Genomic DNA, 12285 nt, shown 5'->3' on the forward strand with positions numbered 1-12285 from the left:
AACTATGGGGGCTCCATTCACTTGATGTAGCTGTGCCTGAACGGTTACCCCATGTCGTGTTTCATCTCTCTTTTTAGGCTGTGAATTTATTTCAGTGGCCCCACTCATGATCCTCTTATCACTGGATTTAGTAGCCCTGGGCCATTCAAAGAGATGGCCTTGTCTGATATCGTTATAATCTCTCAATAGCTTTTGGCTCTTCTGCTCTTTCAGCCTTGCTTCATAGGCTACTAGCCTATCTTGTAAACTCTCTAGTCTATTCAGATTGCTATCAGACAGTTTTGCAGCTTCCAACTCCTTTTGTTTCTCCTCAATCACTTTACTAATTTCTTCTTCCTGTGGTCAAAAAAAGTCAATAAGCAGCTTCATGTAACTGAAGCTGGTTTGAATATTAATCGCCTGCCATTTGGCCAACAACTCCGGAAAGGTGTTGACATAACTAGGCATACAATTTACTCTCAGTCCTCGAGGGATCAACTGATGGTGGAGGCAGGCCTCCATATGAAAACGTTGCCACTGTAAACGTTTCAGACGATATGCTGCATTTTCTATTTTAAACGTTTCTTCAAAACCCAAGTCATCCTTCAAATCAGTAGATACTGTAATTTTAGCACTGTCCAAGTTAAGCTTCAAAAGGGGGTTGGTGGTATCTGTAGTGATATCTGTCACCACCGTCCTGGTTACCGAGTCAGAAAAGCATTGGTCGCTGAATGAATCCATAGATCAGTCTATGTGTGATGCTCCTGATAAACAAATCAAAACTGTAGCAAAATCAGATGAACACCACTGAAGAATGCTCCAAAACCATAGAATAAGAGTCAGAAAAAAGGGAGTGCTACACTATCAGAACACTCAATTCCATAACATTGAAAAAACATAGGAAACCAACAGTTAATGTATGCCAGCACAACTACATGCAGAAACAAATAAAAGACAAACTGTTATACACTTCTCCAACTCTACACAGGGGCACTGCACCCCCCCCCCCCCACACACACACACTTGCTACTTAAATATATCAACTCCGAGATCACAGTACACAGAACAAAACAGCAAAAATACAATTCTGCCCCCCTGTTTATATTTGGAGAAGTGTAATGTGGTTTGTTTTTTATTTGTTTCTGTTTCTGTATGTAGTCATGCTGAAATATAGTACATGTTGCTTTTCAATGTTATGGGATTCAATATTTTGAATTTTCACTGTTTTGAATTTTCAAGATTTTGGTCTAAATGTTTTGAATTTCAATGTCATAGGCTTTCTATCTTCTAAAATGAATCCATATAAATATATATAAATATATATATATATAAAAGATCAGAAGGTGTGAGAGTAGGGGGGGTTACCCCCCCCCAAAAAAAAAGAAGTTTAACGGAGAAGAGCAAACTTCAGGATTTGCTTTTTTCTGGGTTTTCAATCTTTTTTTTTTCACTTTGTTGGCACTCTGCATTTCAAGTGCCAACATTTCAGTAGGGAGCCCACACAATTCATTCATGCATTGTCATTTTGGCTGGATTTTCTTGATTTTTATGCAGCAGTTACATATTAAAATTAACAAAACAAGAGGATGTTTGTAATATTTTAAATGTTTGCCCCATCCCCTCATTTTGTACCTTCCATCTAACCATCTGCAGCCTTCAGTCTAATTAGTCCTAACTTGACTGTCCTTTGTATTAACTTCTTCCCCAGAGCTAAGGCCACCTCAACTAATGGCAGATTGGAAGGGGAACATGGAAATGCAGAATTGAACTTCTTTTCACACACTGTATGCTGCCAAGTGTGCTGGCAATTTTTTGTACTGCCCTAAATGGGTGGAGCTGCTGATATCACACAAATCATCATACGTAATTAGCTCCAGCCCTATTTTCTAATGCTGAATTTCAGTGGCAATCCTCCTGTGGTTATGTCAGATTCATTATTTGTGGAACAACATTTGTCCAATGGACAAAACCAATAAAACGTTTTGCAGAAAGCTACTTTCAGCGAACAATCAAACATGTCTTTTGTGCAGTGAGGAAAGGGGCATGTCCTTTTCCACCCCCCAACACACACACACACACACACACATATATATATATATATATATATATATATATATATATATATATATATATATATACACACATACATACATATATATATACACATATACTTATATATATATATATATATATATATATATACACATACATACATATATACACATATACTTATATATATATATATATATATATATATATATATATATATACATATATATATATATATATATACATATATATATATATATATATGTATACACATATATATGTGTATATATATATATATATATATATATATATGTATACCAACTCTACACTCATGTAACAGTGGCAGAAAGTGATTTTCTTTTATCCTTTCTTGACCATGTTAGCCCCACTAGACTAGTGACCTCTTTTCAGGGGAGAACCAAGGTGATGTTTTCACTTAGAGGAAATTTGTCCAGGACATTTGTGAATTTCCCCTGCTCTTTGTGATAGGTGCCATGGGATCTTTTGCATCCACCTGAACTACCACCAACTCAAGCAGATGGGAATGCAGTTTAATGCTTTATCCAAAGGTTGGCACATTCAAAAGTGCAAAACTTCACCCACAATGTTGCACCGCAGGGTCAGCAATCCAATCACTTGGAGTGGGAATAGAATTCACAGCCTTTTGTACTTTCCAGTACTAAAAGCAGGTTTGCTACATGCTGAGCCATTGACACACACAGGAGTTACTTCTCTGGAAAAAAAAAACAACTTTTAGCATGTGTAATGACTATACTAGGCCTTACCTGTGTACCTTAATACAAATACTTAGTACAGCCTACTAAGGTTAAATAGTAATTTCAATAGGCGTCTAAATGCACAAGCCTTTATTCTGTGACCCTATGATTACTAAGAAGCAGCTTTCAGCAACATAGAGTTTTGAGGTTTTGTCCATCTGACAAATCACTGTCTAACATTCCTCACTTTCCCAATATGTTATGCCACCACCATGGAGGGAGTGACAGACTGCAGGCAGAAATCCCATCTCTCCCCTCCTGGAATAGGTGACCTGACAAAATGCTACTCTTTCCCAACCCCTCAGCCCCCACTACCAGCACCCTAGAAGAGTAGTATTCTAGACAGATGAGGTATTATTTTAAAATACAAGTTACTTGTAAATGAGTGTTTTATGTATTGTGTCTTTCTAATGCATTCTGTTTAGTTGTTTTGTGTGCTGTAGTTTTCTGAATACATTGCATTTATACTGTTTATTGTAACTCATCAATTCATTTACTTGTTTTCCTTCCCAGTGTCAAGTTATATTAACAGTCATGTTTCATTTCAACGTGCCCATACAGATTAACACATGAAAATATTTTGGGAAAGAACTAATGATGTGCTATGTTCTTAATTCTGCAGGACTGGTATGAGAACGGCACTCCAGCTGTCTTTTGGCTTTCTGGCTTCTTCTTTACTCAGGCTTTTCTGACAGGGGCCCAGCAAAATTTTGCAAGAAAGTATACTATTCCAATTGACCTTCTGGGATTCGACTATGAGGTTCTAGAAGATAAGGAATATAAGCAGCCCCCTGAAGATGGTAAGCAAATGCTCGATAATGCTCTTGCAATGAACTATTCTGCTAGTTGAAGAAAGCAGTTTTGCTGTTTAAAGTTGTATGGTACACAGCAGTATAGTGGTACTAAATGATAACGTACAGACTGTGTTAGAACCCTGATAAAGTACAGTTGTATGAGCTACTGATTGTAACAGTAGATGACTGGATTAATTTGTGTATTTCGAGTTATTATGTTTTGTTAGTAACCATTTAAAAGAAACTGTATTTCAGCCGGATTTTTCCTAGCAGTAGACTTACATTCCCTGATCGGGTGCCTGACCCTTTATTAAGTAGTTAGCAGAGAATAGAAACTTAATGTCAAAGAACGTTCTAATCAGTTTTCAAAGCTGAAATCCCAAAAAGGAAATTTGTAAAAATTGTTTATTTGACAGAAATGGCATATACTGACTCTCACCACTGTTGTGAAATAGCATGTTCCAGGAGTCAGTCTTTGTCACTAATCCTAGCCAGCAGTGATATGTACAGGAGTTAATTATTTCTCTCTGAACAACAAAAAAAAAATACTTCTTAACAATTATGCTGACTATACCAGGCCTTACAGCTATACCTTAACACAAATACTTAGTACAGCCTGCTAAGGATAAATGATCATTTTAAAAGCCATTTTAATGCACAAGGCTAAATGATAATTTTAATAGCCATTTTATTGTACAAGCCTTTATTCTGTGGAACAGGCTAATCTAACTGTAAAATCATCTCACCAGACATTATACAATCATGTTCCATTCAACTCACAGTAATGCACCAGTAAAGAAATGCATACAACTGTAAAACAAGAAGAATAAATAAAATAAAGGAAAGGTGGCAAGAACTAATATCAGTACGTCATAAATAATTCAGTTAACTGCTGTTATGGTGAGCACCACATGTAGCTGTACTATAGCATGCAATTCTTTTTTTTTTTTTTTTTTTTGTATTCACAGATACACAGATGTTCTTTATCTCTGGGTGAAATACCAGGTGAGGCATATGAGGGAGAGGTAGAGGATACAGCCATCATCCTATGAATGATTGTTTACCTCCTCTTGCCTTGACAGTGTAGTCCACCTTGTAATACTTGGTGAACATGTGTAATGAGGACCAGGTTACTGCTTCATCAATATCTACCACTGATTCCATCAACCCTCCCCCTAATGGCCTTGAGTTCATTCACTGCCTAGCTCCAGGGAGTCCCCAGATCCGAGTTTGTGCTCTTGTCAACATTCTGGCTAAGAGAAAAATTGTGGCAGTCCCTAACACCATCCCTTTGCAGGGGGATGGGCTACCTGTATCATCACAGAGATTCAGAATGCTCTCCCCCAGCAAATGTGCATTCTTATGCACATGCTAATGAGGGTTATCACCAAGCAGTGGTTTGATAAGTTATAGGCCCACCGTCAAGATACTCATTGCAATGCATCCCTGCTCTGCAGGATTGTGGCTGCTAACATCCTACTCAACCCTGCGCATCCACCCTTGCCAGCTTCATCAAGCCCCCAAGACAGTAATTGAACTCAGCTTGACTGGGCAATAGTTAGGGCTTTATCCTTCTATACTACAACCTCTGGCTTCAGGAATGGAATACATAGTGATTTTCAACTCAAAATTTGTCCTGGTTGAAATAGTTGCTAGGAAGAGAGCAACATTCCAGGAAAGAAGTTTGACAAGAACAAAAAAAAAAAGGCTAAGAGGGAGGTTTTATCAATTCCTTCCAAAATAAAGCTCATATCACCAAACAAAACAATTTATTTGGCAGCACCTAAGCTGAGAACTTTTAGGAAGTATCTTACCCACAGAATGTGTAGTTCAGAAAGGCTGCTATGGAAGGTCAGCTACTACAGCAGAACCATGAGGCTTACCCACCTGATCTCTTACATTAAGGGCATAATCAATAGCATTTATTTGATCTAATTGCTGTTCTGCCTGATCCCACATTCTCCTCACACCACTCTAAAACTTCCTAAGTTTTAGTTTACCATTCCACACCATCATAATGCTGACTAACTACAAAAAGGCTTGCTGTAGTCAAGAACAGTCTGGCTGGCTGCTGAGTCTGAAATGCAATCCACCAAAATAAGAACATCAAGTTTGTCTCCTACCCTGTTTAAAAAGAAAAGAAATGTGTGATATGTGTTTTTATATATATATATATATATATATATATATATATATATATATATATATATTTATATTATATCATCGAATTTTCAGAAATTCATATGGTCGAGACCATATGATTGAATTTCTGAAAACTCTACATTAAAAAAGAACAAATCTGTGTTTTTGAAGGGGCAGGCATCCCTGCATCTCCTATGTGGGAGGCTGTGCCCCCACATTTCCTGCAAACTATATATACATACATACACACACACACACACACATATATATATATATATATATATATATATATATATATGTGGACCCCCTTCACAAGGCCAAAATCGAAATAACCAAAGACGAATTTGCTGAGACTAAAAGAGTGAAACTTTAAATGTTAAGTTGTCTATCTCGCCTTCATTCTTGCTGGATGGGTTCGGAGCCGACCTCGGCTCCGACTCGGCCACTCTAAAGCTCGAGAGTTGGTTCCACCGGCTCGAGGCTCCCCTTATATCCCACAATGCTAGGCGAGAGTTACCTCAGATCTCGTTTGCCGCTACAGCTTCGAGGTTGGTTTTTCTACCAGTTCCTGGTGAGTTTAAGCTTTTTCTATTAAAAGTCACTCTGTTTCCCCTTTTTTAGTTTAATTATTGTCCTATTAGTGTAGTTCATTGTACTTCATCCCCGAACTAATTTTTTCCAGTTTCTTTCTTCAAAGAACTTTTAGTTCTTCCCTTGGGCCTTGGGCCTTCTCTTCCCTAGGGAGTGTTTGTGTAGTTTAAGCTACTGTTTAGTGTACTTTATTTTTTAGTATTTCTACTAAAGTAATTTTTTCTGACAGGGCATAACTGGTGTGTTTGAGTGTGTGTTTGTGTTAACCAGTTAGGCTATGTCCAAAGAAGCAAAGGTCTCCGGATTCAAGAAGTGTGATGCGTGCTGTCAGAAAATGTCTCTGACAGACGCTCACACTTCTTGTGTCTATTGTCTGGGGCCTTTGCACCTGCAGGACTCCTGTGCTGTCTGCCATGGCTTCAGCCCCAGGGTCCTGCAGGAAAGGAAAAACAAGCTCATTTTGAGAGGCTTGTTGAAGCCTGAGGATTCCCTGTCTGTCTCAACAGGGAAGCCCTCCAAGGCATCGAGGTCTTCGGCTCCGGCTTCTGAGCCGAGACCTCAGGTTGTTCAACCCTTGCCTTTATCGGCTCCGGCTGGAGCCGATAAGACTCAGTCCACAGTTTCTGTGGCTCCCTCGGCTCCGACCGGGGCCGGGGTTATCGGGGTACCCGGGTCGGCTCCGACAAGATCTTGAGCCAACAACCAGAAAGAGGTCTAGGTCACCTTCTCTTGGCTCCGTTCATTCGGCTCCAGGTTCTCCCCTGCTGTCTGAACGGAGCCAAAGGTCTCATTCCTCTAGGTCATCGAGGTTGTCCGATCATGACCTTCAGAGGGTGGTGAGTCGACTACTTAAGTCTGAGGCACTGGCCCAGATGCTTCAGAGCCCGACTCATCAGTCGGTGCCTGTTCCAGTCCATCAACTCCTTCCTCCTTCGACTCTCTTGAGCTCGGAGCCGGGTCGTGTCGGAACCGAGACTGTGGTCACCTCGGAGCCGAGACAATTGTCTTCGGCTCCGTCGTCGGCTCCGTTTTCTTCCATGGAGGAATCTCGGCGCCGGACTTCCCTCGTCGGCTCGAGGGGTGAGTGGCATCGGACCCTTGTCCGACCCCCTCTCCTCTCGGCCCGGCGCTGGTGAGTTCGGCTCCGACATCGGCCTCGGAGCCATCACTGTCGGTGCCGAGGGGTCTTTAGCTCCTCGGGCGGGACCTCTGGCTCTGCCTGACAGGGGTGCTTCGAGGTCATGCGGAGTGTGTTAGAGCCTGGCTCTACTCCACAGTCGGCTCCGTCAGCCCCTCCCTCTATGCTGCCTCAGGGTAAGTCGACTCACTCCCTCATCCCGGACCGCAGAGAGCCAACTCCTCAGGAGCCCCTGTGGGATTTCATCCTCTTCCGAGGCCTCTCCTGATTTGGCAGAAGAGCCCTCGGAAGAGGAAGTGCAAGAGGAAGCACATTGACTCACCTGAGTCTATCACGTCCGACACAGATCTGGATGATTCTGAGGGTTCCCCGTTCCCCTTCTGAAGATGTCTCTTTGCAGACATTCTAGAGATCCTTAAACAGAGGGAAATTGGCCAGCCCTCAACCCTTCGGAGGACGAATCTGTGTATCTTGAGGCGTTTGGCTCTCGTCCTTCCACCTCCTGGGTGTCCCCCTTCGACCCCCTCATGCAGGTGGTTGCTAAAAGGCATGGACGGCTCCTGATTCAGTGGACCCCACTCCCAGGAGACCCTCCAAATTCATCACAGCTCCAGCAGACAAGGAATTCTTATCAAAAGGAGTCTCTGTGGATGCTATGGTGGTAACTGCCGCCACAAAGAAGGAATTGGCTGATCCTTCAGTGCCTGTCCATCCACCTAACAAGGAATCTAGGTCCATGGATAGGTACGGAAGCGGATGTTCTCCTCAGCGACATTTACTATGCGTTAAGCTGAATTACCTGTGCCATTTCACTCGTCTTCAAAGGGACTTGATCAAAGAAGCGAGTGAAATGCTAAAGGACCCTACTCTGCGGGTTTCAAGAAAAATGAACACGCAGCTGGCTATCCTAATTCTATTTCCAACTCCTCCATCGCCTCCTCTCTTATGCGGCCGATGGAGCGAGCAGAGCCGCAGGAACAGGGGTAGCCTTACGTGACACGCCTGGATGCGGCTATGCAACTTTGCGGAACCTTTCAAGGCGTCTTTCACAAACTCCCCTTTGATGGATCATCCTTTTTGGTCCACAAGTGAAAGAAACCCTGACTAGGTGCGAGACGGATGGCAAGACCCTTTCTGCCGTCGGAGTCCGTTTTCCACTCCTTCTAGGCCTTACCCCAAAGGCCAGAAGGGGAAAGATGTGGTTCCGTAAACAATCTCAAGGGACTTCGCCTGGCACAGAGTCGGTTCCCGCCAGAGGCAGAGGGGAACAACAATGGTAGACGCCGCCCTAGAGGCAGAGGGGTCCGCAGAACCAGGGCAATCGAGAAGCCTTCCGATAAGCCCTTTCAGCATCCCTGAGGTGTTGCCCGACTGCCCATCTTCGGAGGCAGTCGGGGGAAGATTGTCACTGTACCCAGAAGCCTGGCTATCACTGACACAAGACAAATGGGTACAGTCCATTATTTCCGAAGGTTATTCTATTCCCTTTCTTCGTTTTCCAAGTCAATCAAAAAAATCCCTTCCAGATGTTCCACCCGCTCAAAGGGATATAGCAGCTTTGGAAATTTCAAAACTGCTTGCAAAAAGAGCTATTCAGCCAGTGCCAGCAGACCAACAAGGATCCGGAATCTACTCAAGGTTCTTTTTAGTTCCAAAGAAAACAGGGGACTGGAGACCAATTTTGGATCTCAGTATCTTGAACAGATCAGTCAAGAAAACAAGATTTCGGATGGTCACGCTGCAATCCATTCTTCCCCTCTTGGGAAAAGGAAACTGGATGTGCTCTATAGACCTTCAGGACGCGTACTATCACATAAAAATGAACAGACGCTCCAGAAGATTCCTCCGCTTCAGGCTGGGAACCAGTCATTTTCAATTCAGGGCCCTGCCCTTTGGTCTCACCACTGCCCCCCGGGTGTTTACCAAATGCATGGCAGTGGTAGCTTCTCACCTGAGACGACAAGGATTCCAGGTGTTTCCATATTTGGACGACTGGCTTCTCACAGCTCCCACCAAGCATCTCCTTCTGATGGCCAGAGATTACACTTTTCGTCTGTCAAAGACTGGGTATCTCAATAAATTGCGAAAAGTCTGTTTTGTCGCCTTGTCGTACTATTACCTACATAGGCGCAAATTTAGATACTGTAAACATGTCTGCAACACTAACGAACCAAAGGATATCAGACATTCAAAAATTGGTATCACTTCTTCTCAACAACAACAGAGCCAAAGCCAGGTTAGTTCTAAAGGTGTTGGGAATCATGGCAGCGGCCATACCTCTCCTCCCATTGGCCAGATACCACATGCGGATCCTTCAGTGGATGCTCTTTTCTCAATGGTCATACCAGGAACTTCCAATGTCTCACACCATTATGATCACGCAAGCGTGCAAAAAGCATCTCATGTGGTGGATGTCTTCCCCTCAGCTCCTATTGGGGAGACCTTTTGTTCCACCTCCTCCGGTTGCTACTCTGACAACGGATGCCTCCCTGATCGGGTGGGGGCATTATCAGGGCAGGACAGTCCAGGGCACTTGGCAACCAAACGAATGCCACTTGCACATAAATGTTCTGGAGATGAGAGCAGTGCTTTTAGCGTTGCAAGCCCTTCAAGACTCTCTTCCCTTGGGAACGATTGCAATCCAGACAGACAATATGTCTGTAGTGTGGTACATCAACAAACAAGGCGGAACCAGATCATACCCCCTGTGTCGAGAAGCACTCAGACTGTGGCAATGGGCGATTTCTTCTCAGCGTTTTCTGATAGCAACGCACATCCCGGGAAGTCCAATCACATTGCGGACAAGTTGAGCAGAGCTATTCTCATGCCTCACGAGTGGTCTCTGAAAGACTCTGTAGTGAGAGAGATATTTCTCAAGTGGGGTCAGCCTTGCTGTGATCTTTTTGCTACTCCCCAAAACAGCAAGTGCAGAGAATACTTCACTCTATTCCCTTTACCAGGCCAACCCAGCAGGGGCGCTAGTCCAAGTTTGGCCCGGGGACTTCTGTATGCATTTCCTCCTTTCCCACTGATCTCTCAAGTAATACAGAAAGCTATCGCTCAGAAGGCCTCATTGATCCTCATTGCTCCTTACTGGCCTCGACAAGTGTGGTTCCCCTTTCTACATCGATTTCTTTTGGGCGGCCGTGGAATCTGGACCTAGTTCCAGATCTTTTGATCCATCAGTCGGGTCAGTTTCATCGCTCCCTCCCTCTCTGAACCTCACTGCTTGGTTCCTCCACTTCCAACCGTAGCCAGGCTTCCTCAATTATCTCACTCTGTTAGAGATATTTTGATAGCTTCCCATAAATCTTCCACTCGAAGATTTATTTGAGTAAGTGGAAACGCTTCTCATGTTGGGCACAAGGAAGGGACATAGATCCTTTCACCGCTTCCATCCAACTAGTCCTTGATTTTCTTGCTGAACTCTTCCATGCAGGTTCATCTCCATCTACTCTTAAGGTTCAATTGGCAGCTATTTCTAATTTCCATGTGGGTATTTCTGAATCTGCCCTAATGTCCCACAAACTCTGCAAAGCCTTTTTGAAAGGAGTTTTTCTTCTCAGACCTCCTGTAAGAAATCCTCCTTCTCCTTGGGACCTAAATTTAGTTCTTGCTTCTTTGATTCTTTCCCCTTTCGAACCTGCAGCTTCATGCTCCTTAAAGTTATTATCATGGAAAACTCTCTTTCTGGTGGCTATCACATCAGCTAGAAGAATTTCAGAACTTCAAGCACTCAGTTGTCGTTCTCCTTACCTTGTGTTCCATAAGGACAGAGTTTCCTTACGAACTAACCCGTCCTTTTTACCTAAGGTGGTTTCAACATCAAATCTAAACCAATGCATTGACCTCCCTGTCTTCTTCCCGGAGTATTCAAATAGGTCTGAACAAAAATTACACTGCCTGGATGTTCATCGTCAATTAAGGTACTACTTGGACAGGACGAAACAATTCAGAAAATCTGATCAGCTGTTTGTCTCCTACGCGGAAAGCAGAAAGGGACTTCCAGTTTCAAAGGTATCTTTATCCAGATGGCTAACATCTCTGATTACCCTTGTTTATGAGATTAGACACCAAAAACTGCCTAATAAACCTAAAGCCCATTCCACCAGAGCTTTGGCTACTTCTCTAGCCTTCCAAGACAGACTGCCTATTGACACCATTTGTGCAGCGGCTACTTGGGCTACTCCTCACACTTTTATTTCCCATTATAAGTTGGATTTAGCTTCTAGGCATAGAGCTAACTTTGGTTCCACTGTTCTCAGGAGTCTGTTCCGTTAGGCCACCGGGTCAAGGTGCTAGGGCCTTGGTCCCATCCAGCAAGAATGAAGGCGAGATAGACAACAACATATAGAAGTTATGTTCTTACCATAACGTTCCATGTTAGTTGTCTTCTTCTCGCCTTCTTCTTGCGTCCCACCCTCCTTCCCCCTGGCCTGGACAGACCTAGAGGAGTTGTGATCGTGACCTCTCTTTCTACCACCTCTTTCTTAGCTATATGCTATTATGCATATTTCCTGTTCAGGATATAGGTTACCCTTCTTCTTCCTGTTGTTAGAGGTGGATTCTATGTTTTCACAGTTATACTGTTTTTCTGTTATAAGCTGGGGTTAGCTTACAAACGAGATCTGAGGTAACTCTCGCCTAGCATTGTGGGATATAAGGGGAGCCTCGAGCCGGTGGAACCAACTCTCGAGCTTTAGAGTGGCTGAGTCGGAGCCGAGGTCGGCTCCGAACCCATCCAGCAAGAAGAAGGCGAGAAGAAGACAACTATCATGGAACGTTATGGTAAGAACATAACTTCTATTTTACCGAA

At 43.2% G+C, this 12285-nt stretch overlaps 1 protein-coding gene across 1 annotated transcript in view; it reads left to right on the top strand.

Annotated features, from left to right (window-relative positions):
• DNAH7 (dynein axonemal heavy chain 7) overlaps nucleotides 1–12285 on the top strand; it is a 4771155-nt gene that overhangs the window by 4604358 nt on the left and 154512 nt on the right. The window contains exon 59 of the mRNA XM_044073696.1: nucleotides 3427–3604. Within this exon, the coding sequence (XP_043929631.1) occupies nucleotides 3427–3604 (178 nt within the window). The remainder of the gene's footprint in view (nucleotides 1–3426; nucleotides 3605–12285) is intronic.

Source organism: Protopterus annectens, chromosome 6.part0 (genome assembly GCF_019279795.1).
Source record: "Protopterus annectens isolate FY-2018-M chromosome 6.part0, PAN1.0, whole genome shotgun sequence".
Lineage (NCBI taxonomy): Eukaryota > Metazoa > Chordata > Ceratodontiformes > Protopteridae > Protopterus > Protopterus annectens.